The sequence below is a fragment of the Myotis nattereri genome (genome assembly GCF_964212035.1).
Source record: "Myotis nattereri genome assembly, chromosome: 2".
NCBI classification, from domain to species: Eukaryota; Metazoa; Chordata; class Mammalia; order Chiroptera; family Vespertilionidae; genus Myotis; species Myotis nattereri.
Genome location: NC_138076.1, coordinates 163,777,456 through 163,803,969, shown reverse-complemented (window position 1 = coordinate 163,803,969; position 26,514 = coordinate 163,777,456). Strand labels below are relative to the sequence as shown.

Genomic DNA, 26,514 nt, shown 5'->3' with positions numbered 1-26,514 from the left:
ACCTATATGAGTCTATAAAAGAGCTTTACAAGTAGTCGGCCTTCTACCTTCAGCTGTTTCGTGGGCAGATGTCACCAATTGCTAACGGAAAAAAACATTAGGGGGAAAAGGTATACTATGTAGTTAGGTCTGCAATGGTTGCATGTGTACAGACAATATACACTTTTTTCTTGTCATTATTCCCTAAATACAGTTTAACTATATAGCATTTACATTGTTTTTGGTATTATAAGTAATCTATAAATGACTTAAAGTATATGGGAGGATGAGTTAAAATACATCATTTCATATAAAAGTCGTGAGTATCTGAGGATTTGGGTATTCATGGGGGAAGGAGTTTGGGACTGTGGATACCTAGAGATCACTGTACCCAGTGCTTGTCAGTTACGATTGTAATTGAGGCAGCAGGCAGAGGATTTAATAAGATTTCTAGACACGTGTTTCCTCTCTCCCCCCCTTAGCCCATGTGGGTTTGGTCTTAAATTGGGGCTTGTTTTGTGAGGTTGTTGGTTTAACTTTTTAATCAATTGGATTAAAGAAAAATGAGAGTTACGTAGATCAGTTGGATCATTGTGGCAAGGGATTGATAAACCTTGAGTGTTAAAAACAATGTTTTACCTTATAAAGAGAAGAACTTTGTTGAAACCCTAAACATGTTGTGGGCCTAGATATTGGAGGAGCAAAGGGCACAGGATTTAGAGAACATAGTTTCTCAGTTTTGGGAGTAAAATAGAGTGAAGCAAACATTGGCACGCACTTTAGATTTGTTGATTTTGCTATTTAAAGGCTAGTTTCTTTAAAGCTGCTGCTTATATTGTGATTGAGTCAGTTCTGCTAGATTTAAATAAACTTAAGTTAGAAACCTTATGCAAGAATTTTTCCTGAATTAAATGAAATCTGTCATCACCCAACATGGATTTCTCAACCAGAAATTTTTAGAGTGGGCAGTGACAAAATCAGGGGAAATGGAGATGTATGATTTGAAAAGGCATTCTACAACAGCGCTTTAATATTTTTTAGTAATTTGTTTTGCTTATTATTTTTGGAATTTCAAATAACATTGAAGGAGACTTGTTTGTCAAGAGTCAAGGGGTAAAAGTTGAGAAATCCTGATCGAGAAAGTTGATTTAAGCCAAAATCAGACCAAAGGGCAAGTTAGTTTCAGATTCTGCAGTTTTATTAGATATGTATGTAGAACAAAGGGGAAAGGGATACCTTAATCAAATTCTTATTAATCTTATGTTGAACTTGGACGAACCACTAGTTCTATTTTTATTGTTCCAATAACCAGACAGGTTAATAATTGGTCATACCTGATGACACTAGATTAAGTCCTGTGAGGGTAAGGTGCTCTAGCTAGTATCTTACTAGTCCCAGACAGTGTATTTGAACTAGAGGACATAGAGAAAACTAAAATAAGCCTATATACTATAAGTTTTCTACCTCACAGGTATGCTTTATGTCTTATTCAAATTAGCTTTTTAAACTTTTCCCTAGGCTTTTGCATATGAGCCAGGAGCAGTATCACTGCTATAGTACCCAACCTCTGCATAACTGCTTTCTTTGGAAGCATAAAACAGATCCAGTATAACCTGGTTGATCATAAATTATACTTTTGGAGAAGGAATAGTATTAATTCACTTGAGAGAAGCATGGAAACTTCACATTCAAGGCCATCTTTCCCTGTATTGCAGCCAAGTTCATCTGGTTTGCACATTGAAACCATAATACTTCGAGTTCTTGCTGTGTCCAAAAGATTGTTCATAACATTCATCACAAACAGGACTTTATAGGAATAAGTTGGACTTTAAAGGAAAGGCAGATACCAAGTGAGAGAGCACCCTTTTTAGTTAAGCAAATGGTGCATCAAGTTACAGATTTTTCTTGGATTGAAAATTGGAGATTTGGAACATGGAGGATGAACTCGTGGCTATAAAAGCCATGAAACTGATGTTTGTTACAACAAAGCTTCTTACTTTTACCATGTAGTGACTGCTCTTGGGGGCCAGTTCTACAACTTAACTTAGTCCTTTCAGCTCTCTGCATTAGCTGTTGATTGATGCCATCTCGGAAGTGCTGAGGACTAGATAGTCAGAGAGCCGAGGTCAGTCCACTAAATGGAGTCTTGGAGATTCTTGAAGATTTCATGACTGGAAAACATTTAAATGTGTTGATTCTCAGGGATTTCTTAGTTACTCCCTTTAGTATAATATCTCGTTTTCATACATAGTGTTAAGGTAGGGGAGGAGGAAAATTTTTTTTCTAGAGGGCGGAGAGGTCCTCTAGCTATGTGTATGAACCTTACCATTTTAACACTTTCAAATGACAGTGAGCACAACATGTTACCATGATTATTACAACCTGCCATGGAGCTAACAACAAACTCCTTAGAGGCTGGGCCTCTTTGGGAAGAGCCCAAAACTTGGTATGCAAAACCCTGGGTTTAATTCTGGCTCTGCCATCCAGTAGTTCTGTAACTTCAGAGTAGTCATTTTGTCTCTGAGTTTTTGTTTCTTTTTCTGTAAATTTTTATAGCAGTGATTCCTACCTCACATGGTTATTTTGTAAGTATCAGACAATCTTCAAAAGTGTCATACAGCCCAGTGGGTGTGGCTCAGTGGTTTAGTGTCAACCCAGGAACTAAGAGGTCTCCAGTTCAATTCCCAGTCAGGGCACATGCTTGGCTTGTGGGCTCTATCCCCAGTAGGGACCATGCAGGAGGCAGTTAATTGATGATGTTCCTCTCTCATCAATGTTTCTATCTCTCTCCCTTCTTCTCGCTCTAAAAAATCAATAAAAACATCTTTTTTTTAATAAAGTAAACAGTAATAAGTGTCATACAGAATGTTATAGGGATAGGAATTTTGTTTTTATTTATTTGTATCCCAGGAACAACAAATGTTGTAACCTGTTTAAAATGCAAGTAGTTGCTAAATTAAAAATCTCAAATTATATGAGTGAATAGAGTGGGGAATAAAAAGGTTGCCCTCATCCCAGCCTTTCTCCACATAAGGCACACTTGAAAATCCTTCTAGACCCTTTTTCATGCGTAAAAATAATGTGTATTTAAACAAAGGGACTTAAATAATATGTATTCTGCAACCTTTTTTTTCCTTTTTTTTTCACTCTTTCGGCTTTCTGTGCAGTATATTGTGTTTTCTTATTTACATATGCATAGTATTCATATAAATGCCATCATCCAATCCTTTGATAAACCTTTATGTTGCGTTGTGTGTTGTGTTGTGTTTTGTTTGAGAGGGAGAGAGAACGAACATGGATCAGCTGCCTCCTGCACACCCCCTACCAGGGCATCAGGCCTGAAACCTGGGCATGTGCCCTGACTGGGAATTAAACCAGCAACCCTTTGGTGCATAGGACAATGCCCAACCAACTAATAAGCCACCCCGGCCAGTTGCTTTCTTTATAAATATATTTAACAGTAGTACATTGTATAACCCTGTAAAACCCAGGTATTGATGAATAATCTTTCTGCCCTTTTTAAAACAGCAAAAAAGAAGAATAAGAAGGGGAAGACTATCTCCCTAACAGACTTTCTGGCTGAGGATGGAGGGACTGGTGGGGGAAGCACTTATGTCCCCAAACCAGTCAGCTGGGCCGATGAAACAGACGACTTGGAAGGAGATGGTAATTTTCTTTTTCATTATCTCCTAGACAAAACCTATTCCATAATAGTGGTTCACACTTGTAATTTGAAAGAACTCATTTTGTAGAACCTGAAATACTATGTTTATGTATTTTATGGAATGTTAGGTTTAGGCTTTGAGAGTTTGTAATAGGGACTAAAGTTGTGACTCAAGAAAGCTAGTTCTGGCTCTTGCATGAACAAATTTTTCTTAAGGTACTATCCTTTTTAAGTCATTCATTTGAAAAGTAAGAACTAGATTGTTTCCTTTTAGGTTTAAACTTCTATGATGTCCTCATAAAAGAATATTGCAATGTAACCTATAAGCTGCTTATACTCAAGGAAATTCATTCTAGGAGCTGTTATTATGAAGTCACAGTGTCCCTGGGTAAATAAAAGTGGTCTGATAAAAGGGTATAGGAATAGTAACTATGGTGGAGAAATATAGCAGAGTCATGGGATGTCATTTAGATAAGTTTTATACTTTCAAGGAGTAGGCAGGAGCTACATATAATTGGATATGGAATAAATCTGATTACCCATGTTTTTTGTTTTTCTAAAAGCTTTCATTGTAGACTGAAGAATAATTTTTCTATTGTAACCTATTTTCATAATTTCATAGATTGTACTTTCCATAAGTGTTGATACCTGAAGTGCAAATTCATGGGCAGTGCTATAGGGACAGAATTAATCTTTTTTTAAAAAAAATAATAAAGGGAGGATAAACCATGAAGAAAATACTTTCTTTAACTGAAAGGCTAGAATGAGAGCTGTTCATAGTGGTTAAATACATTTGGCGTGAGAGGGACCCAGGTCGGAATCCTAGCTCTACCAGGATTACCAGCTATTGCTCTACCATCTGTGTGACCTTAGTTTCCTGATATCTGAGTTTTCTTCTTTAGAATGGGGAACAATCTCACGGGATTGTTAAAAAGATAAGATGGGATGCAATGAATATGACATATCTAGCACATAGTAATATTCCATAAATAGTTGATATTCTCTCTCTCTGCTACATAAAGAATAAGAGTCACCATGATTCTGTTAACTAAAGCCTGGGCCTTGAAATACTTAGAAACAAATAGACGTGAGTCTTTTTGTGTTGTTTTTCTGATTGTAATATTACCGTTTCTTTCTTGGGGGGTAGCTTATTTAATGCTTGGCACTTAGCATAGGTCCTCTTATTCTAGAATGGCAGTGAGGGAAGTTTCCTCTAACTTATGTCCACTTTTCTATCCTAGTTTCAACCACTTGGCACAGTAATGACGATGATGTGTATAGGGCACCTCCAATTGACCGTTCCATCCTGCCCACTGCTCCACGGGCTGCTCGGGAACCCAATATTGACAGGAGCCGTCTTCCCAAATCGCCGCCCTACACTGCTTTTCTAGGGAACCTGCCCTATGATGTAACCGAAGACTCCATTAAGGAATTCTTTAGAGGATTAAATGTAAGTCTAAAGGTTTAGGCAGACCTAACTGGTTTGGCTCAGTGGAGAGAGCGTCTGCCTGCGGACTGAAGGGTCCCAGGTTTGATTCCAGTCAAGGGCATGTACCTTGGTTGCAGGCACATCCCCAGTAGGGGGTGTGCAGGAGGCAGCTGATGTTTCTCTTTCATTGATGTTCCTAACTCTATCCCTCTCCCTTCCTCTCTGTAAAAAATCAATAAAATATATTTAATAAATAAATAAAGGTTTAGGCAATTAACTAGATACGAAAAATAGCATTATTGATAGTGACTTCTCTGATTTTCTATGTTGAGAAAGATTCTAAGATTGTGTCTAGACTTGGAAGAAGCATAATTAAATGTATAATTAAATGTTTAGGCTCTTTGGCTGAGAATGTTCTCATCCAACACCATTGGACAATCATAGAAAAATTAATGGTACCTTATTGATACAGGGAGAGTCTCTCAAACCCATACCCCTTCTCATTAAGAAACTTAAACGTGAGGTACCCTGTTAAATGTTAAAAGGTAGAAAGTTTCTCTGAACTCAGACATTCTGTTAATGACATGCAGGCTTAAATCAAGATTACTAATTTTTTGTAAGAACATATTTAACTTAGCGGATATATTAGTATAGTTTATATTAACAAAGTTTGCTTGCTTTAAAAGCTTAAGATAAGTATTTTTTATTAAATTTATTGGGGTAACATTCCTTAATAAGATTATATAAGCCTCAAGCGTCCATTTCTATGATATATGATCTGTATGTTGCATTGTGTGCCCAACACCCAAATCAAATCATCTCCCATCACCATATATTTGGTCCCTTTTACCCTTTACTATCCCGCTCCCCTTCCCTCTAGTAACCATCATACAGTTGCCTGTTTCTGTTTCAGTTTTATATCCCACATATAAGTGAAATCATATGGTTCTTAGCTTTTTCTGACTGATTTATTTCGCTTAGCAAGATATTCTCAAGGTCCATCAATGTTATCGCAAATGGTGGTTTTTCATCTCTTCTTAATGGTATGTTTCAAAATGCTGGTCTAGAAAGTTCTAGAGCAGTGGTTCTCAACCTTCCTAATGTCGCGAGCCTTTAATACAGTTCCTCATGTTGTGGTGACCCCCAACCATAAAATTATTTGCGTTGCTACTTCGTAACTATAATTTTGCTACTGTTATGAATCGTAATGTAAATAACTGATATGCAGGATGTATTTTCATTGTTACAAATTGAACATAATTAAAGCATAGTGATTAATTATATATGTGTTTTCCGATGGTCTTAGGCGACCCCTGTGAAAGGGTCGTTCGACCCCCAAAGGGGTCGCGACCTGCAGGTTGAGAACCGCTGTTCTAGAGTATAGAGGTCCTGAGAAGTTCTTTTTTCAAACTTTGATTAAAAAATACTAAAGACTTAAAAAAATGAAACAATGAGCAACAGGTTTTAGTTCTATTAGGTTTTTCTCCAGTTTTTGCCAATGAGAAAATACTTAAAAGCAACTGCTCCCTCCTATTTTGTAGTTGGGTTTTTTGTTTTGTTTTGTTTTTTGGGGTTTTTTTTCAGTTGATCAGCATAGCGAGGTTCTCTCTTTATTCTCCTGTTCTAGTTGGGGTTTTTTATGTGATTATATTTTTTAATACATTTTTATTGATTTCAGAAAGGAAGGGGGAGAGAGATAGAAACATCAGTGATAAGAGAGAATTATCAATCGGCTGCCTGCTGCAAGCCCGTTACTCGGGATCAAGCCTGCAACCCGAGCATGTGCCCTGACCCAGAATTGAACCATCACTTCCTGGTTCATAGGTCAACACTCAAACACTGAGCCTCACTGGCCAGGCATTGATGTGATTATTTTTGACTGCCATCTACAAATTTTCTTCTCTGTTTAATTATGTAGACCAACTAAAAGGTTGACCTGTTCTTGATTTTTCTCTAGTGGCCTCTTTCTCTAGAATGTTGGATAAAATCTCTGGTCTATTCAGGCTTTTCACCTTTATACTCAGGAACTGGTCTTTAACTACTTTCCTTTCCATGTTTTGTTCCTTTTTCTACTGTATCATGAGTTTAATTAAACTAGAATTTTTAAAAGACTATAATAAAATTTATATATCAGACACCAGAATAAATATCAAATCACTGGTCCAGAAGATAAACTTGAATATAGTAAATCAAAAGGATAAGGGAAACAGATGTGGATGAAGGAGAGGAGATGGTGGGAAAACAAAAGAATTTGAAATATATCTTAAAATTGGACATAAAGAGGGCTTAACCTGTTGTAAATAATTAATAAATAAAAAATAGTGCCAGGGATTGTTTTATGAGACTTTAAAGGAAAAAATCCTGCATTTACAATCAGAAAACACAAGTTAACCTCAAATTAAAACTAGGTCAGTGTGAATTTTTTCCTGTGCTTCAAAGAGTAAAAATTGAGTGGTTTGCCATCTCAGAATTCAGCAGAAGGGTTATGGATGAGGGAGTTTACAATCCAGTGTTTGATTCTATCAAATTTTTGTTAATGTATGAAGACAGTAGTTCTCAGATAAGTAAGGTTTCCGCAAAATATACTGCCCAGAAAATTTTTTGGCAATAATTGAGTTAAAGACTAAAATAAGCTAATTGTGGAATGAGCGATACAAGGAATACACTGCACTCGTGTTGTTTCTGTTTAGTGTTTTTTTTTTAAGGGTTAAATTTATATTCAAATTGAAGAGGTTTGATAGGGTATACAATGAAGTCTGTCTTCTATCCTTTTGCAGTGGTTTCTTGCTTGAAGACAACCAGGTTCTTCTGTATTCAAAAAGTTTTGTTGCATATAATAATGTATGGTGGTCAAAAGAGGCAAATGAACCAGAACATTGATTTGTGAAACATTTTTTGTTGTTTTTTTTTGTTTTGTTTTGTTTGTTTACTTCAGATCAGTGCAGTGCGTTTACCACGTGAACCCAGCAATCCAGAGAGGTTGAAAGGTTTTGGTTATGCTGAGTTCGAGGACCTGGATTCCTTGTTCAATGCCCTGAGCCTCAATGAAGAGGTAAAGAAAATAAGGGTGGAGAGTTTGAAGGGTGGGAGCTGACAAATCTAGTGTTTATCAAACTGGTATTTTTTTATGTTGGGTCAGTAACTGTTTCAAAGGTTCCCAGAATATCTATAAAGAAAAGCCTGGGTTATTTAACAATGTAACACTTAAAAGTCACACCACACTTCAGCAAGATCAACAGGCCCGGATAACTCAGGGAGGAACTTAGGTGGGAAATTGTGGAAGAAATTCACCACACCAAGTCTTTAATAGAATCTCACATTCGCCCATAGCTTTGCCTTAGCTCTGGTGGCTTTGCTTTTTCAAAGTAATCTGACCAAATCGAACCAATAGAAAAATCATATTAATCAGTTTAGTATTAAAAGGCATTTTCTCATTTCAGGGAAGTAATGGTGTTTCATTATAATTTTAAGAGGGTTCGGAAACATTTCTTATTCAAACGTCCTTTGTAATAAATACATGCTCTTAGGAATCTTTCACAGTGACAGGAAACATTCAGTCCTGCTTTTTATCATTGCCCATAGATGTTTTTCTATCCAGACAAATTGGCAGTTAAGTAGGGAGAGGAGATTCAGCTGTTAATACATGAGAGGGAAATAGAGATTAAATCTAATTGTAATACAGTTATTACATGATTGGTGCTATATAGTGATTCTTAGGCAGGATACTGAAGCATTTATTTACCTTTTAGTGATGGAAGTCTGTAATCTTGAAACTTCTCTTTTTCTAGTGACTTTAGAAATCTAATTATATCTGGGAAGAAAAAAGACTTTTCTTTTTCTTTTCTTTCTCTTAATTCCAGATATCCCTCATTATTTGTTGAGAAGGCAGTTTCCAGTGCCATTTGTGCCATAATTCTATGGTCCAGATCTGCCATTTGACATGATTAAAACCAGCACCTCTTAAAATATTTTCCTACCTCATAATTGAGTACCACTTTGATAATCTGAAGTAAATGCTAGTTAGAAATAAAAATTCACTTATATAGTTAAATATATGAAAAGCTGAAGTTATTCCAAAATAATTCTTCTCAGATCCTTTTTTAGATCTTATTAATATTACTAATTTTTAACTTCTCAGTCTGGATTTTAAGAGAATAGCATGAGAGGACAGGTGCTGGGTGGAGGGGGTCAATGGGGGAAAGGGAGGACATCTGTAATAACATCTAAAGAATAATAAAGATAATTTTTTTAAAAAAAGAATAGCATGTAGTAATTATCTGAAGTTTGCTGGATTAACTGTTAAAATGTTGTCATGGTCCAAACTAAGGAACTGCTGTGTATTTAGAGATTTTATTACAGTGGTATTTAATATAATTCTGGGTGTTTTTTAACTAAAATTCACTGTTATCCTTCTTCAACTGTAGATTCTACTGCGAAATGAGGAAAAATCAGCAGTAGAATTAATTGGGTTCAAAGTATATAAATAATGATGTGGGCAAGGGAAATCAGAGGGTATCCTGGAGGAACTGATTTACCCAAAGGTAATATTAAGTGGAAGAATTTAAGGTTATACAGAGACCATGCTTTAAGCAATTTTGTGATACATAGTAAGTGCTCTGTAAATGTTTGAATGAATAATTACTCTGGACCCAAATGTGTCTTTTGTTTAGATGTCTGGGGATTATTTTTAACTTACTATACTTGGTATTAAATTGCCTTTGATAGTTGAAAAAGTTAAATTAACTCTATTCTGTGAAATTTATCTTTATAAAAATAAGTTAATTGACCTGACATCATTTAAGCCCAACTTAACTAAGTTTTCAAGTCTTTTTAAAGGATTCTTTAGCCAACAAATTGGAATGTTGGGTAGATTACAATGTTTTTCCTTTATCTTCCTTCCCCCAGTGCTTCTGCTATGCCCAGATGTTCAAGGTCACTCATAGGATTTGTGCATAATGGGGCAAAAGGTTGGTTAATATGGTCCTATGCTCTCAGTCTCTAGGTAACAGGAGAATTCGAGTGGACGTTGCTGATCAAGCCCAGGATAAAGGTAAGGAAGCTGACAAGTTCTCCTGTTTTGTCATTGTCCTTTCCCAGAAGATTTTAATAGAAATAGATAGTGGTAGCCCTACTTTAATCTAGATTAGTACTTAACTAAGGATGATTTTGCCCTTAGGGAACATTTGTTGATGTTTGGAGACATTTTGGGTTGTCACAACTGGGGAGTACTACTGACATATAATAGAATCCAGGGACTAATCCAATAATGCATAGGACAGCCCCCCACAAGAAAGAATTGTCCAGCTCAGAATGTTAGTAGTGCTGAGATTGAGAAGCCCTGATTGACATAGGTGTTAAATGTATAATAAATAGATTAGTTACCCAACAGCACATTGGACACAAGAGGGGCTTAATTTATGTATATATCAGGGCTCCTCCTAATACAGAAGTTGAGAGATACGCATTAAGCCAGTAGGAATAAATGTGAGGAAATATATCACTCAGTTGAATTGGAGAGTGCACTTGTGATAACTTCGTGACTGTGCTGTGGTATGAGCAAGAAATAACGTAAATTGAAGGGAGTTTTCTACGCATGCAATTAATATTGAGCAAATGTTTTTGTGGACTCGTTTGTTATTTTATTTTATATATCTATAGACAGGGACGATCGTTCTTTTGGCCGAGATAGAAATCGGGATTCTGACAAAACAGATACAGACTGGAGAGCCCGTCCTGCCACAGACAGCTTTGATGACTACCCACCTAGAAGAGGTGATGATAGTTTTGGAGACAGTAAGTTCATTTTTATCAAGTTCATTTTTTCTGTGTTACTTTCTCTCTTTTTTTTAGAGACTGTTGTTTATAAAGAAACACAACAGATTCTACAAAGTAAAGTACTTGAATTAACATGACTCCAGCAAGATTGATGGGTTTAGAGTGGTATTTAGTAATTCCTCACTTGATATAATTGATAGGTTCTGCAACTTTTAAGTGAAACAGCATATAATGAAACCAGTTTTACCTTAGGCTAATTGATAGAAACAAGAGTTAAGTTCTACATTATTGGAGAATTTGCTATACAAAAATTCCTTGCATCACTAGAAGCAGTCAAAATGTAAGTTTATAAAAATACCTTTTAAAATAACAAAATTCATTCACTTCAAAAATACTTTGCCATATGCCAGATATTGTTCTAAGTTCAGGCTAAAGCAGTGAACAACAGACAAAAATCCCATCTTCATTGGACATTGTTTATACTAGGGAAGAGAAACAATCTATACTAATAAAACAGTAATATGCTAATTAGACCCAGAGACCTTGTGGACAAAGCCATGATGGCTGGGCCGAGGCAGAGGCAGTTAGGGGCGATCAGGCCAGGAGGGAAGGACAGTTGGGGGTGATCAGGCTGGCGGGTTGGGGGGGGGGGCAGTTGGGGGCGAGCAGGCCAGCAGGCAGGCAGGCAGGCAGGTGAGCAGTTAGGAGCCAGCGGTCCCAGATTGTGAGAGGGATGTCCCAGATTGGAAAGGGTACAGGCTGCGCTGAGGTACACACACAACACCCCCCCCCCCCCCCCCCCGCACAAATTTCATGCACCGGGCCACTAGTCTATATAATAAAAGCCTAAGTGAAGTTACAGCAGAACAACCAGTTGCTATGATGCGCACTGACCACCGGGGGCAGACGCTTCCACAGGGGGAGTGCCGCTCAGCCAGAAGCTGGGCTTATGGGAGCCTCTCCCGCCTCCGCAGCAGTGCTAAGGAGCAGTGAGCCAAGCGGTAAGGAGCGAGGGACCCGGGTTGCAAGAGGACGCAGGCTGGTCTGAGGGGACACCCTCTCCCCCTCGTGCACTGGGCCTCTGCTCTGCAAATAAAAGGTAATTTAAAGAAGGGGAATAAGGAACGTCATGGGGTAGGGATTGGGATGGGTCACAGCTTCACACATATCACCCGAGTCCAACAGGAGCTTTGTAAAATGTTTATCGATAAAGTTATGCAACTTTATTAAAATACAGAAATACTCAACAATGTTTGTATTTTTTAAATGGAATTTACTCTTCAGTAAAGAAGTTACTAAGTAGTAGTTTGCTCCTATAATGGACTGTTTTATATCATAATATCCATGTAACAAAATGGGGATAAATTTCAAAACCTTTCGGGGGCAGAGAATGTAGAAATTTGAAAACAATATATAGTGTTAATACATAATTTATAACATTTTCTGCATGGTGATGTAACCACCCTCATGATTGTGGATAGAGGGCAGAGGGAGTTCTTAAGCTACATCTATATTAAATCTCAAAACCTGTGTATTTCCTGGCTGTCTCAGTAACAGTGTACCGGTGTGCTGCTTTTCTTCACTGTTGGTCCCTGTTTTCTTAGTGAATACAAGCTTATAATTGTTTTAATATTATCTAAGCAAAATTGAGTATAGAGTTCACTATCTCTTCAGAAATTAAAAATGTATTTCAAAATAAACACAGCAGATTTTTTGTATGTTTGTTTTTTGAATTCTATTTCACATGCTCTGCTGTATATAATTACTTGACTAACATCAGCATGTCCTTCAATTTATAAATTGAAACAATCACAGAATGTTTGTTCACATAGACAAAATGATGGCCTTTGCAAAATGCAATAATTATTTAAAAGAATGCAGTAATAAAATTACTATTCCTTTTTGGTCTATACGCATCAATGATTAAACTCAAAGTGTTAGTTCAAGTTTAGAAGATGAGATTTTTCATATAAAAATGTGGGTTCCCAGCTTTTCTCAGAAAATTGGAAGATCTAGCAAGTTGGCTGAAGTTAAATAGCCACTACCCCCCTTTTATAAATGAGTGATACTACTCACAGTTGCCACCTGAGCTACATGTTTTTATAAAAATTTCTGGCATTAACGTATGTGTGTGTAAAATAAAGTTTAATCTATAAGAAAACATTACAGTGAACCTCCTTTTGTACATGTGTCCAGTTATTAGCTCAGGAGAAATTCCTAGAAATTGAATTGTTGGCCCAGAGGGTATACATAGTTTAATACATAGTTCTGAAACAACTTTGACAGTGGTTGTACTATTTTAAAATTATCAACAGTGTAGGAATTGACTTTCTCCTCTAAACTTTGTCAACACAAGATTAATCATGTATTTTCATGCTAAACTTAAGTGATGTCTGATTGGATCTTTGGCATCAAGGTTATAAGATTCCAACTATATTTTCTTATAATGTTTTATACTTACACTACAGGTCCGGTGCACAAAATTCGTTCAAGGGTGGGGTCCCTAGGCCTGGCCGGCGATTAGGGCCTATAGGGGCCAGGCCTAATAGGGGCCACGCCTGACAGGGCCTGCTGGATGGGGGAAGGGACAGGGCCTTTGCTGGCAATCGGACATCCCTCTCGCAGTCTAGGATCCCTCGGGAGATGTAGCAGTGCGCCAAGCAGCAGGTAGCCAGGGAGGAGACCACATCGGGGCTGGGCACCACACTGCTCACACTCATCTCGACCCACTGTGCCTACTGCCATGGAGTCAGAAGAGGCTCCCACTGTGACAGCTGCACTCACCAACCATGAGCCAGCTTCTGGCTGAGCAACACTCCCCCTGTGGGAGCGCACTGACCAACGGGGGACTGCTCCTGCATTGAGTGTCTGCCCCCTGGTGGTTGGTGAACATCATAGCGACCGGTCATTTCGCTGTAACAGTCGCTTAGGCTTTTATTATAGATGTTTTAGTACCTAAATCTTTAATCCTGGAAATTCATTATGGAACATATATTTTTTCTCTCCCCTAACTTCCTCCTAAATTGTTAGCCCAGCAATGTGTATTGGATTACTAGAGAAATATTTTTTAATTCAATAATACTTCAATTCAATACAAATTCTTCTATATAGTGTGACATATTTTTATAAAAATGGATACAGCAGTGAATATGAACTCAAACCACATTGGCCTAATTGGCTCTCTTGTTTCTTTAGTGTCCAAAAAAAATGTTACTTGTCTCTCTTTTCTCCAGAGTATCGAGATCGAGATCGTTATGACTCAGACCGATACCGTGATGGGTATCGGGACAGTTATCGTGACGGCCCGCGCCGGGATATGGATCGATATGGTGGCCGGGATCGCTATGATGACAGAGGCAGCAGAGACTATGATAGAGGTCATTGTACAACACCATTAAGTTAAATTGCTTTTTTTTTTTTTTAAGAACTCCTTCCATCCAGTGTGATGATTACAATTTGGGGTATATTTACTTACAGGCTATGATTCCAGGGTAGGCAGTGGCAGAAGAGCATTTGGTAGTGGGTACCGAAGGGATGATGACTACAGAGGAGGCGGGGACCGCTATGAGGACAGATATGAGAGACGTGATGACCGGTCATGGAGTTCCAGAGATGATTACTCTCGGGATGATTATAGGCGTGATGATAGAGGTAATCATTTTCTTTTGCTTGCTTAATGGGGCAGACCACTGCACAAACTGATGGGAAAATTCTCAGTTATGTTCAAACCCCTTAAGAATTTATATATTGTGAAGGATGCAGCAGAGTGTAATGGAAAGAGCATTGGATACAGATGACATAAAGGAAATAAAGCAAAATACTTGTAACTTCCTTTAGTATATAGATATTTGGGTTAAAATGTATTGAGTAATCTAAGTTGGAAAGGAAAAAAACAATCCTAGCCTTTTAACAACCTTTTATCAGCCCTGACTTGGTGCCAAGTGCTTTATATATATCATCACCTATGATCCCCCAGTTAAGGAAGGTAGACCTAGACAACTATCAAAACACAGTGGGGTGACAGAAGTCATCAGAGCCATATTGAAAGTCCAGCACAGTACAGTCTTTTCTCCTCCCTCAAAAACACAAAGCAAAAATAGCATTTTCAGTTTTTTCTACAAAATCTTTAATTCTTAAAAGCATTGCTATTAACTTTTTTCATTCAAGGAATCTTACCTAATAATATACAAACATGTAAATTGACCATACCTTTGCTACGCTAACCAGCCAATCAGGAGAGTATGCAAGTTAACCCAACAAAGATGGCGGTTAATTTTCGTACATAGGCTCCAAGTGACAGAGCGTAGCCTGACAGCCCCGGGGCCAGCTCCAGCCAGGGCCCGGCCAGAGCGAAGGCCTGGGTCCCAGGTGCTAGAGGCAAACCGGTGCCAGCAGCCAAGGAAAGGGAAGGTCTATTGAACGAATCTCTTCGTGCAACAGGCCTCTAGTGTATAAATAATAGTTGACATTTATTGAGCGTTTTCACCAATGAGCTGAGTTCTCACACAAGTATTATCTAACTAGAGGCCCGGTGCATGAAAATTCATGCACTGGAGGAGGGGGTCCCTCAGCCCGGCAGGAGGCGACACCTCTGTTGCTGCCACTGCTGGCAGCACAAGCCTTGTTGGTCCTGGTTACCTGAGCTTCGGGCAGCCCTGGGCAGCCAGGCAGCTGCCATCTGAGGCTTACTGCGCCTTGGGCTGACCCTGGGGGACTGAGGGGACTTGGGGACTCCGGGTGGCACCATCTTTGAGGGTGGGGCAGCAATTAGCATATTCCCTCCTTATTGGCTGTGGGCATTGCCATCTTTGTGATGGTGTGAGGGTCAATTAGCATATTCCCTCTTTATTAGATAGGATTATAAGAATTTGTGTCTGCAGTTATCATCACTTTACTTGTGAGAAAAGTGGAGGCTCAGATGTGGGCCTCAGGTCCTCTTTGGCTCCTGACCTGTTCCTTTCATGCCATACCTTCCCTCCCCCAATAGCTGTTCACCTGATTTTTTTTTTTTTTTTTTTTTTTTTTTTTTTTTTTTTTTTTCCTGGTGGCCTTACCCGTTTCTAACAGATTTCCCTGCCTCACTTCATTCTTCACACTGGCCCAAATTGTCTTTCTAGAACAGTATCTAATTAGGTTATTCTCCTTCTTTTGAAAACCTTCCTAGTCTTGGGCTCTGGCTGGGTACCTCAGTTAGTTAGAGTGCCACCCTGATATGCCAGTGTTGGGGGTTTGATCCCTGGTCAGAGCACCTACAAAAATCAACCAGTGAATGCATAAATAAGTGGAACAACAAATCGATCTTTCTATCACCCTTCCTCTCTAAAATTAATTTAAATATTTAAAAATTTCTTACTCTCCATGGTCTGAAAGATATCTCTTTGTCTGTATTTCTAACATAAAGGCCCTTCACTGTTCTGCCTCCAGCTTATCTCCTCAATGTTGTCTCTCATCCTTTCTACATCTGCCCTATTAGGTGTGCAGTTCTCAAGACTCGGGTGTTAGCACTTTAAAGCTGTCCCAGTCTTACAACTTTCATATGAATAAGTCTGTTTTGTAGAACTTAGCATATTCTTTTTTGAATGTTAGAGGATATTTATTCAAGTTGGGGACAGTGAAATATGAAAGGGCTGGGGAGCCCTAGCTGGTTTGTCTCAGTGGGGTAGAGCATCCGCCTGTTTACCTAAAGGCCCTGAGTTCGATTCCAGTCAAGGGCACATGCCCGGGTTGCGGAATCAATCCCCAGTAGGGGCCGTGCAGGAGACAGCCAATCAATGATTCTCTCTCAACATTGATGTTTCTATCTCTCTCCCTTCCTCTCTGAAATCGATAAAAATATTTTTTAAAAAAATTAAAAAGGGGGTTGGGGAAGTGAGCCTAGGCTGAGCTGCTTTGGCTCACTAAGAGGGGTCCTTGGGGACAGAATCAGGGTGTTTGCCCAGGATGAGCTGCACTGCTCATTGCTTTCTGGTTGCAAGCCTCAAGGGTCCTTTAGAGCTTTGGAGATGCACACCTGTGGGAGAAGAAGAAGGGAGAAGGAAAGGCACGGGCTTGCTCCTGGGAGGGAGAATGCACATAGGCTTTCTTCTTATCTTTGTGTGTCTGAAATATGTAGGATAAACACTGAATTTGAGAAACATGGCTTCCTTGAAACACTCAACCTTGAGAAATGCTGATGACTTGAGTCAGACTCCCGTAGAGCGTATTCAGAAGCTCAGTGTTGCAGGCTCTGCCCTGTGAGTCACTGTCAAATGTATATTATGCACAGGGCAAGAGTATAAGACTGGATAGAGTCTGCCCTGCATATTGTTACAAGCTCTTAACCTACTGAAGTAATCCGTCTTCCACGGACCACTGGTGGGTGGTGAGGTCCGCAAGTTTGGTGACCGCTCGCTGGTTTAAGGAAACCTTTGGACCAGCGGTTGTCAACCGGTGGTCCATGAGGTCTGAAAGGTTGGCGACCGCTGTTCCAGACCACATTTTTGAACAAGATACTTTCATGTAATAGTCTATTGTGGTTGAAAATTTCTTCCCAGGTAATAATAATCATGACAAAGGATTGTTTTTATCATGTAAATTTTTACCATTTTTAGTCTTTCCCTTAGTCTGGTACTACATCATGGATGTGGTAATGGAAAGATTGATTGGACTTGGTTATTCAAACCACCCATTTTCTAATCTCCCTCCTTACCTCCTCTGCTGAATTGGCTAGGCCACTAATCTGAATCCCATGTAAAAGCTATGTCTGGGAATCTGGCTTCCAGCCATCAGCTTCTAATTTTGAAAACCTATTACTTAAGAGTTTTATTTGATGTAGGTCCACCCCAAAGACCCAAACTGAATCTAAAGCCTCGGAGCACTCCTAAGGAAGATGATTCCTCTGCTAGCACCTCCCAGTCCAGTCGAGCAGCCTCCATCTTTGGAGGGGCAAAACCTGTTGACACAGCTGCTAGAGAACGAGAAGTAGAGGAGCGGCTCCAGAAGGAACAGGAGAAATTGCAGCGTCAGCTGGATGAGCCAAAACTAGAACGGCGGCCTCGAGAGAGGTGAGGTTATCGCCAATATGAATTTCCCATCCCTGAGTCCAGTGGTTCTTCGTGGGGGCATTACATCCCCAGGGTACTTGGGAAATCTGTGTGGATGCTATTGGCTGTCATTATCGGCATTTAGTGTACATGGTCTGGGGCTGCCAGGTGGTCTGCAGTACATGGACGGTTTACCCAGTTAAGAGTCGTTGCCTATCCTTCACACTTTTCAAAAGGCCTACAAAGTTTAACCTGCAACAGATATAAACTGGTGGTACTTTAATACAGAAGTCAGCAAATTATGATCTGGGCCTTTGTTTATAAGCGAAGTTTATCTGGGCCTTTAAGAAAAATTTGCAAGCCCTGCTTTAGTATATAAAGTAAAACTCCACCATGGTGAGTGGGCGGATTTACCTCATCAATTTACTAGGGATAAAGTAGAGAAGATGTTTTACTATTTTTCATTTTTTTACTTGTATGTATGTTGGTTACTTAAGATGCTAAAGGAGTCATCACAGGTGGCATTGGCTCTGATAGGTTAGAAACCTATAACAGTGTTCTAGACAGCTAGGCCTAGTTTTAAATGACTTGCAGAATTATATTTTCAGAAAGGGAGGGCAGTGTTGTAGATTACGTAGGAGAATGTTCTTAACCCTAGCCCCGTGGTCGGCACATCCGGCTCTTTGGCCCCTTGAGTGTGGCCACGAAGTTTCAATCACACTGTATGTGCGCGCCCGCACGTGGTATTTTGTGGAAGAGCCACACTCAAGGGGCCGCAGTTTGCCAACCACTGCCCTAGCCAATGCAAAAAGTGGTCATTCTTGGGGAGTCAGCATGAGTTCAAGGTGGCCTTCACTGAACAAATAACATATGTATTTGGTTAAATCTTGTATACAGACACCCAAGCTGGCGAAGTGAAGAAACTCAGGAACGGGAACGGTCAAGGACAGGAAGTGAGTCATCACAGACTGGGACCTCAGCCACGTCTGGCAGAAGTAAGTCAGACCAGGGTGGGTATCATATTATTGCCATTTTCCATAACCTGTTCATAACCAAATTATGCAGAGACTTTGGGGTGTTAATTTCAATCCTGGACTCTCTATTTGGATTAGTTCAGATTGGTATTAGTTTTACATCTCCTGCTCTGAGAAATCTGAGAAATGGGCACCGGGGGGAGACTTAGATGATCTGTTTAATAATTTTCCACTAAAGAGTACACTTAACTATTACACTTGTCCCTTCATTTTATGTATTGACATCTGAGTTTTGTTTATTCAGAGCAATCAGTGTTTCAAGTGATGATATTCTGCTCTTGATTCTTTCTTCCTCCCTTGAATTTACTGCTTGGTCATAAGCATGTTTAGTGCTTTGGAAACGGAATGGTTCAATTATAACACCTCCCTTCCCTTAGTGCAGTGGTTCTCAACCTTCCTAATGTGGCGACCCTTTAATACAGTTCCTCATGTTGTGGTAACCCCCAATTTCATTGTTACAGATTGAATATAATTAAGGCATAGTGATTAATCACAAAAACAATATGTAATTATATATGTGTTTTCCATTGGTCTTAGGCGACCCCTGTGAAAGGGTCGTTCGACCCCCAAAGGGGTCGCGACCCACAGGTTGAGAACCACTGCCTTAGTGTGAGCCAGTGTTTGGGGGGGGGGGGGTTGTTTGTTTTTGTTTTTGTTTTTGTTTTTGTTTTAAGGCTTCTTCTCCCACCTCTAAATTGATTTGTACTTGAGCATTTTAAAACATGGCTCAAGGCTGGGGTAATTTGGAAATAGTTGTCCGCATGCTGTAGAAGTTTCGTGGAAATTATTCATGCTGGAGTAGACTCTTAGTAACAGGATATAATGCCTCTTTGTACCCAGGAGTATGATAGTTGGGTTGATTTATATCCCTACTTCTGAAGAGCTTGCGCTTAAAGTGTAAAAAGAATCTGACAAAATAAGCTCCTAGTTTTGAGGAGACATTTGGTGCTTTAAAAAAAAATTCACTGCCCTGACTGGTTTGGCTCAGTGAACAGAGCATCGGACTGGGACTGCGGACTGAAGAGTCCCAGGGTCGATTCAGGTCAAGGGCATGTACCTTGGTTGTGGGCACATCCCCAGTGGGGTGTGTGCAGGAGGCAGCTGATCGATGTTTCTCACTCATTGATGTTTCTAACTCTCTATCCCTCTCCCTTCCTCTCTGTATCAATAAAGTATATTTAAAAAAAAAAATTCATAAGCCCGGCCAGCGTGGCTTAGTGGTTGAGCATTGACCTATGAACCAGGGGATTCCCATTCAGGTCACATGCCCAGTTGCGAGCTCGATCCCTAGTAGGGGAAGCCAATCAGTGATTCTCGTCGTTAATGTATTCTATCTCTCTCTTCCTCTCCCTTCCTCTTTGAAATCAATAAAAATGTATTTAAAAAATAAATTATATGGGTGTGTTCTGATTTTCATAAATGTATAAATCTGGTTGTATCGTGTTTACTTATATATTTGTGTATGTTGAGCCTGTAAGTTGATCAGTGGTTTCTGGGGTTTGCGGATTTAACATAGGTCCCTTTTTAATTGTTTCAGGTATTACATGTCTCCTCCCCCCCCTCCCCAATTAACCCCCCTGCCCCCCCCTACACTCCCACCCCTGAGGGCAAGCCCCCGCCGCCTGTGTCTGTGTCCATTGGTCATGCTAATATGCATGTATACAAGTCCTTTGGTTGACCTCTAATCTCTCCCCCTCCCCTCGCCTTTTCCCTGAGGTTGGACGGTCTGTTCAGTGCCACCTTGTCTCTGGATCCATTTTTGTTCATCATTTATGTTGATCATTATATCCCACATATGAGTGAGATTATTTTTTTTTAATTGATTTCAGGAAGGGAGGGGCGGAGAGATAGAAACATCAATGATGAGAGAGAATCACTGATCAGCTGCCTTCTGTATGCCCCACACTGGGGATCAAGCCCACAACCCAGACACGTGCCCTTGACCGGAATCGAACCCAGGACCCTTCAGTCCACAGGTTGACCCTTTATCCACTGAGCCAAACTAGCTAGGGCCATAGGTCCCCTTTACACACACACACACACACACACACACACACACACACACACATACATCATTCTCCAAGTACAACCATTTTAACAAGGAGATTAGAAAAGCTATCATCCTAAAACAAAGACTGCTTGCTCATTTCTAGGAAAGGTCAGGGGCTATCCTTGGAGAGTCATTTTTCCAATTTCTCTTGAATCAGTGAAACATTTCCTCATATTTTGGGAGCCAAGTTAGAGACTGTATTTAAGAAAAATGATAGCAGTAAATATGGACGTAGAACATTTCCCACTCTGTTGAGATCCTAATAGATGGTTGTACAATAAGCCTATTTTTGATAATTTGACCTCCCCCACTCTGACTTCACAGATGCACGAAGGAGAGAGAGTGAGAAGTCTCTAGAAAATGAAACATTCAATAAGGAGGAAGACTGTCACTCTCCAACTTCTAAGCCTCCCAAACCTGAACAGCCTCTAAAGGTAATGCCAGCCCCTCCACCAAAGGAGAATGCTTGGGTGAAGCGAAGTTCTAACCCTCCTGCTCGATCTCAGAGCTCAGACACAGAGCAGCAATCCCCTACAAGGTGAGTCAGCTTGGAAACAGCAGTTGGTTAGCTGTAGAATCTTTTTTTTTTTTCTGTCCTCACTGGAGGATATATTTTTTCTATTGATTATTTTTTCTTTTCCTTTTTCTTTTCTTTTTTTTAGGAGAGAGGAGGGAATGGAGGAGGGGGGAGAGAGAGAAACATTGATGTGGGAGAAACACATGGGTTGCCTCCTGCACAGCAGGCCCTGACGTGGCCCAGGGATCGAGCCTGCAACCAAAGCATGTGCCCTTTGGTCTACGGACTGATGCTCTAACCACTGAGCAAGACCAACCAGGGCAGCTGTAGACTCTTAAATGTTGTGATGTCGTGATAGAAAGTGCTCTCAGGGGGGCTGGCCTTAGATAGCACCTAACCCTGTCTACTTTATTAGTTCGGATTCAGTGATATAATGGAGCTGGCTCCTGAGCACCAATGGTTCCATTTTCTAGAGTTTTTATAGCTAGTTGACATTCCTTTGGCACCTGAAAATCTGCAAATACTAGACTCAGAACCCATAGCAGCCACATGTTGGCAATGGGAGGATCACTGCCATAAGTCTTAGGATCCTCATTTGTAAAGTAGAGAATAATATTAGCCTCGCGTGATTGTGATGATTCTAAAGGACATGGCACTTAGTGTTCAAATAATGCTTTTGTTGTTGCTGTATTTTCACGTGTCACAGCGTCATGTACTTTTGGTTCTCTGTGAGCTTGGGGAGAGATAGGTTTCTTCTCTTTAAGACAACTGATGATGTGATCACACGTTTTTCTTGTAGCGGTGGGGGGAAAGTGGTTCCAGCTCAACCGTCTGAGGAAGGGCCAGCAAGGAAAGGTAAGATCAAAAGGAGAATAGGTCTTGTTCAGCTAGAGGCCGACATGCAAAGGCCTATAAAGTCATGAAATACTGAACTTCAGTGTATTTTGCACCAGGTTTTGTGTTAAGGTTCTTAGATTGTCTGCCTTTTCTTGCCATTAGAGGGCAGGAGTGGTCTCTAGAGAAAGCATGGAACCCTGCCCTTTCCTGGTAGAACAGGGGGCGGGGGAATCGGAAGGAAAATACCATGCTCAGTACAGATTAGAAATGTCACCATCTGCAAGGCCAAGGTCACTCACAACACAGCATCATAGCCCTTATTGCCAGTTGGCTTTTCATGATGGCGTAATCCTACAGTGGAACTTTTTAGTGGATCTTGATGTGGGGGGAGGGGTGTGTGTTATATATAGAGAGTACGTGGGAAGAAGGGTTTAGGAAGGAAGTCTGGGTTGGGGTGAGGTTTAATTTCCCCGGGTACATAATGAGCACATTTTTCTCCAATCCTTAGGAAACCTAGGGGAGGGAGGGTAATTATTTACTTGCCTTCCATTTATTTTTGCATTTCCACTCAAGCAGATGAAAATAAAGTGGATGGGGTGAGTGTCCCAAAAGGCCAAAGTGGGAACTCCAGCCGTGGTCCAGGAGATGGAGGGAACAAAGACCACTGGAAGGAGTCAGAGAGGTAAGTGTGTTCTCTTTCCTTTCGTTTGTAACTATTGTCTGGGGCTTAGGCATCCCTGTCTTTGTAATTAAGAAGTTCTTGGTTCTCCAAGCATTGCCAGATCTCACACTGTGAACAAACTAAAATCAATCACTATAAACAGTTACAGTTCTAAGAATCTAGAAATAACACAAAGTGTCCAGGTATCAAGACCTGTTGACTGGAGGTGCCTGTGGAGTGCTTCAGAACTGCTTACGGGTTTGGGGCGAGTCCTCTCCTAAGGATGTGGTCTTACACTCATCTCTGCAGAAAAGATGGCAAAAAGGATCAAGACTCCCGATCTGCACCTGAGCCAAAGAAACCTGAAGAGAGTCCAGCCTCCGTAAGTGTCAATGGCTTGCCCAGCTCTGCTTCCCTTAGCTTTTCCTGTTGAACCCCTTACATTTAGGGCTCTAAACAGTGGTTGGAAATAAGGCCCTGCTGCTCATTTGACATAATGAAAGTTTAGCATTTTCCTCTGTTCTGCCTTTCACTGCTCTCATCCCTTCTTCAAGATGAAGGGTCGTGTGTGACTTGGGTAAGAGCACGTGTGCGTGCCTTTGGCCGCTCCCCCTGGCTGTGGAAACGCTGCAGTAAAAGCCAGTGAGCAAGCAGGTGGTTGCGGTCTGGACTGAAGTATCAGAATCCAGCTTCTTGGAATTGTTTTTAAAGACTTTTTTAATGATTTCAGAGAGCATGGGAGAGAGATTCAGAAACATCAGTAGTGGGAGAGAATCATTGATTGGCTGCCTTCTGCGTATCTGCAACCTGGGCATGTACCCTGTTTGGGAATCAAACCTCAACCTTCTGGTTCATAGGTTGACTCTCAGTCACTGAGCCACACCCGCTGGGCTGTTTCTTGGATTTTGATGTGAGAATTTAAGGCCTTGGTCACTTTATCACTCTTCTCTGTTGCAGAAGTTCAGTTCTGCAAGCAAGTATGCCGCGCTCTCTGTGGATGGTGAAGATGAAAACGAGGGAGAAGATTACACCGACTAGACCTCTACATCCTGTTTTCTCCAAGTCTCTCTCTACCCTGGAACATTCGAGAGCAAACCAAACCTCTAGCCAGACAAGACAAAATAAAACTCACATCTCCTGGAGACTTCTTAACTTTTTTTAAAAAAGTGAAATGAAATGAAATTTTTTTGCATGCTGCTGCAGCCTTTAAAGTATTGAACTAACTGGAGAATCGTCAGTATAGCCAGAAAGACAGACATATTTTAATGGGAAAGTTGTGCACTTTTATGACACATGCAGTCGCCCGTGTGATTAGTGCCTAGGGGGCCTCCATTTAGGAAAATGGCGGTGACAGGGATGCAATGTCTGGAATCTGGTTGGGCAGTAGGGCAGGTATGCGGAAGAGGATGAGATTTGTACCTTTAATTCTTACTATCCCAATGTGGCATTTATGAATTCTCAGATAGCTGAACAAGTTCCCTGTCCTTGGAAAGGTAGGTTTAGTCTCCAGGAGGCTGCCAGCCCCTCTCGTATTTAATTCTGAGTCCCGGGGGCCAGCCTAGGGGGAATGCCTTCGTTTTTACCCCCCAGGGGGGTAGCTGGGAGTGAGTCTACAGGCCTCTAAAGAATAGGACTGCTTGGTGACCAAAATAAGTGGGGAAATCGTGGTTTGAAAAGAAGCTTTGGGGAGGTGATGAATTATTTTGAACCAGAAATAGGGGAAAATGATGTGACCTCCAATAAACACATGAATGGTTACTTCCTGGAACAGGAAGCACTTAGGGTGTGGGAATTCCCAAGTTTCTTATGTGTCCTGGTTTTTCCCTTTCTTAAACACTATCCTTTCTCAACGTTCAAATACCCACATTCTGTTGAAATCTTGAAGCTTTTAAATTTAGACTGTTGTCTTGTGTTCCTCATGCTGCTCCTTCCTGTCACCTCCCAAAAAGCAGCTTGTGTTGAAGCCACAGACCTGGTGTCCCGGCATCTGGGTCCGCCCCTGGGAGCTGTCAGGTGAGGAATCACTGCTCTCAAGCAAACCCGGGCTCCTTTGCCTTCTGACTCCTGTTTGTCCTGACCCTTTACACCTCAGAACGAGAATGGTCTTAGGTGGTAAGGGCGGTGGGTGAATAGGGACAGTTAAACTGGGAGCCTGTCTTATGACCTTGATTGGGGGTTTTGTTTGGAGGCTTTTAATTTTGCGGGGGGAGGGGTGGGGGGTTGGTTTTTTTTTTTTTTCCCTACAAGTTTCCTTTTCTCCACTGAAATCCCACACCAGTGTTTGGATTTATAATGTGGCCTAGATCAGTGTGTGGTTTTGTTTTGTTTTTAGCTTCCCTTGAAAATAAATGATAATGGAGAGAACTCTTTAAAAAGGTCCTGGTTTCTCTTGCAGTAGCTTAACTTGCCTGCTTTTATGTGTACCTTTGTACTGTCCGCTCAGTAGGTGGAACCGTGATGGGCAACATTGGTACCTACAGAAACATGAGCCCTTGGTCTCTTGTTTGCAAGCCCTTCTCCCATCAGTCCTAGGTTAGAGCTTGTCCAGCTATGCGGGGGTGTTGGTTTACGAGTGCTGCAGCAGGGGGTATAATGAATCATTTACCCGGTGGACATAAAAAACATACTAGTTAAGTAACTAATTGGCTTGGATGGCCAGGAAATGGCTTTTAGAGAGACCCGAGGTTGAAAGGGTTTTTTTAACCATTTGCTGTAGATGATGAAAAGGTAGGGTTTGCCCTCTTCAAGTCTACTCCTTCCAAATAGTTGTGTCCAAAAAAGCGGTTCTTTCCCACTCCCCTACCATGTCCCCCATTAAAACAAACAGGGATTTATGTCCTACTCGATACATGTAAAATTTGTACAAAAATATCTTCTATGAAAATGATTTGTAATCTGTAGACTTACTACCTGGGAGATGTCTTGAGATGTGAATCCCATCCTTTGGGTTATGGGGGTTTTTTGTTTTCTCCAAATAAATCTGATCTTTAAAGTTCATTTTAATGCTGAAATTCTTTAACGATACACTCCATGCTCCCAAGTCCTTTTTGTGGGCTCCCCACGGACAGTCTGCTACCCTGCCTTCCCATCTCTGAGTACCATTTTGTGCAAGTACAGGGGGTAGGGTTTACAAGGGGAATTTATCTGGTCATTGAGGCCCAAAAACTAGAAATTCACATCAACTCCCCTCCAGCATTTTTGCCTGGTGTTAACTTTTAATATCATTTGAGCATATCTGCATTCCGTTTCCTATGCTGTTTACTAAGATGAAGTGTGAGCTCTGGGGATAAAGCCTCATGTCCTTGAGGCGATGCCTCCATAAACCTCGCCCTTCAGCTATTGAAAGATTCGGCCTCTTCCTGGGTTGAACTGCACAGGCAGAATGGAGTCTAGGTTACCACTTTTTTAAGATTTATTAATTATTAGAGAGAAACATTGATATGAGAGTGAAACATTGGCTGCCTCCTGCACACCCCAAACTAGGAAACCCGGGCATGTGCCCTGCCCTGGCAGTGAACCAGTGACCTGGTGCATGGGACCAAAGCT

At 40.7% G+C, this 26,514-nt stretch overlaps 1 protein-coding gene across 4 annotated transcripts in view; it reads left to right on the top strand.

The window, feature by feature from the left end:
* The window catches only part of EIF4B (eukaryotic translation initiation factor 4B), a 31,490-nt gene extending 5,525 nt beyond the window's left edge, over nt 1-25,965 (top strand). The window contains exons 2-15 of one of the 4 annotated variants that reach the window (XM_081082535.1): nt 3,508-3,645; nt 4,885-5,093; nt 8,008-8,124; nt 10,068-10,122; nt 10,731-10,865; nt 14,081-14,224; nt 14,325-14,498; nt 17,662-17,890; nt 18,767-18,864; nt 21,278-21,491; nt 22,270-22,325; nt 22,884-22,989; nt 23,278-23,350; nt 23,926-25,965. In XM_081082535.1, the coding sequence (XP_080938661.1) occupies nt 3,508-3,645; nt 4,885-5,093; nt 8,008-8,124; nt 10,068-10,122; nt 10,731-10,865; nt 14,081-14,224; nt 14,325-14,498; nt 17,662-17,890; nt 18,767-18,864; nt 21,278-21,491; nt 22,270-22,325; nt 22,884-22,989; nt 23,278-23,350; nt 23,926-24,006 (1,829 nt within the window). In that variant the 3' untranslated portion in view covers nt 24,007-25,965. Of the gene's footprint in view, nt 1-3,507; nt 3,646-4,884; nt 5,094-8,007; nt 8,125-10,067; nt 10,123-10,730; nt 10,866-14,080; nt 14,225-14,324; nt 14,499-17,661; nt 17,891-18,766; nt 18,880-21,277; nt 21,492-22,269; nt 22,326-22,880; nt 22,990-23,277; nt 23,351-23,925 lie in introns of all 4 variants that reach the window. The other 3 variants (XM_081082534.1, XM_081082533.1, XM_081082532.1) reach the window with 3 other exon arrangements.
* The last annotated feature ends 549 nt before the right edge of the window (nt 25,966-26,514 follow it).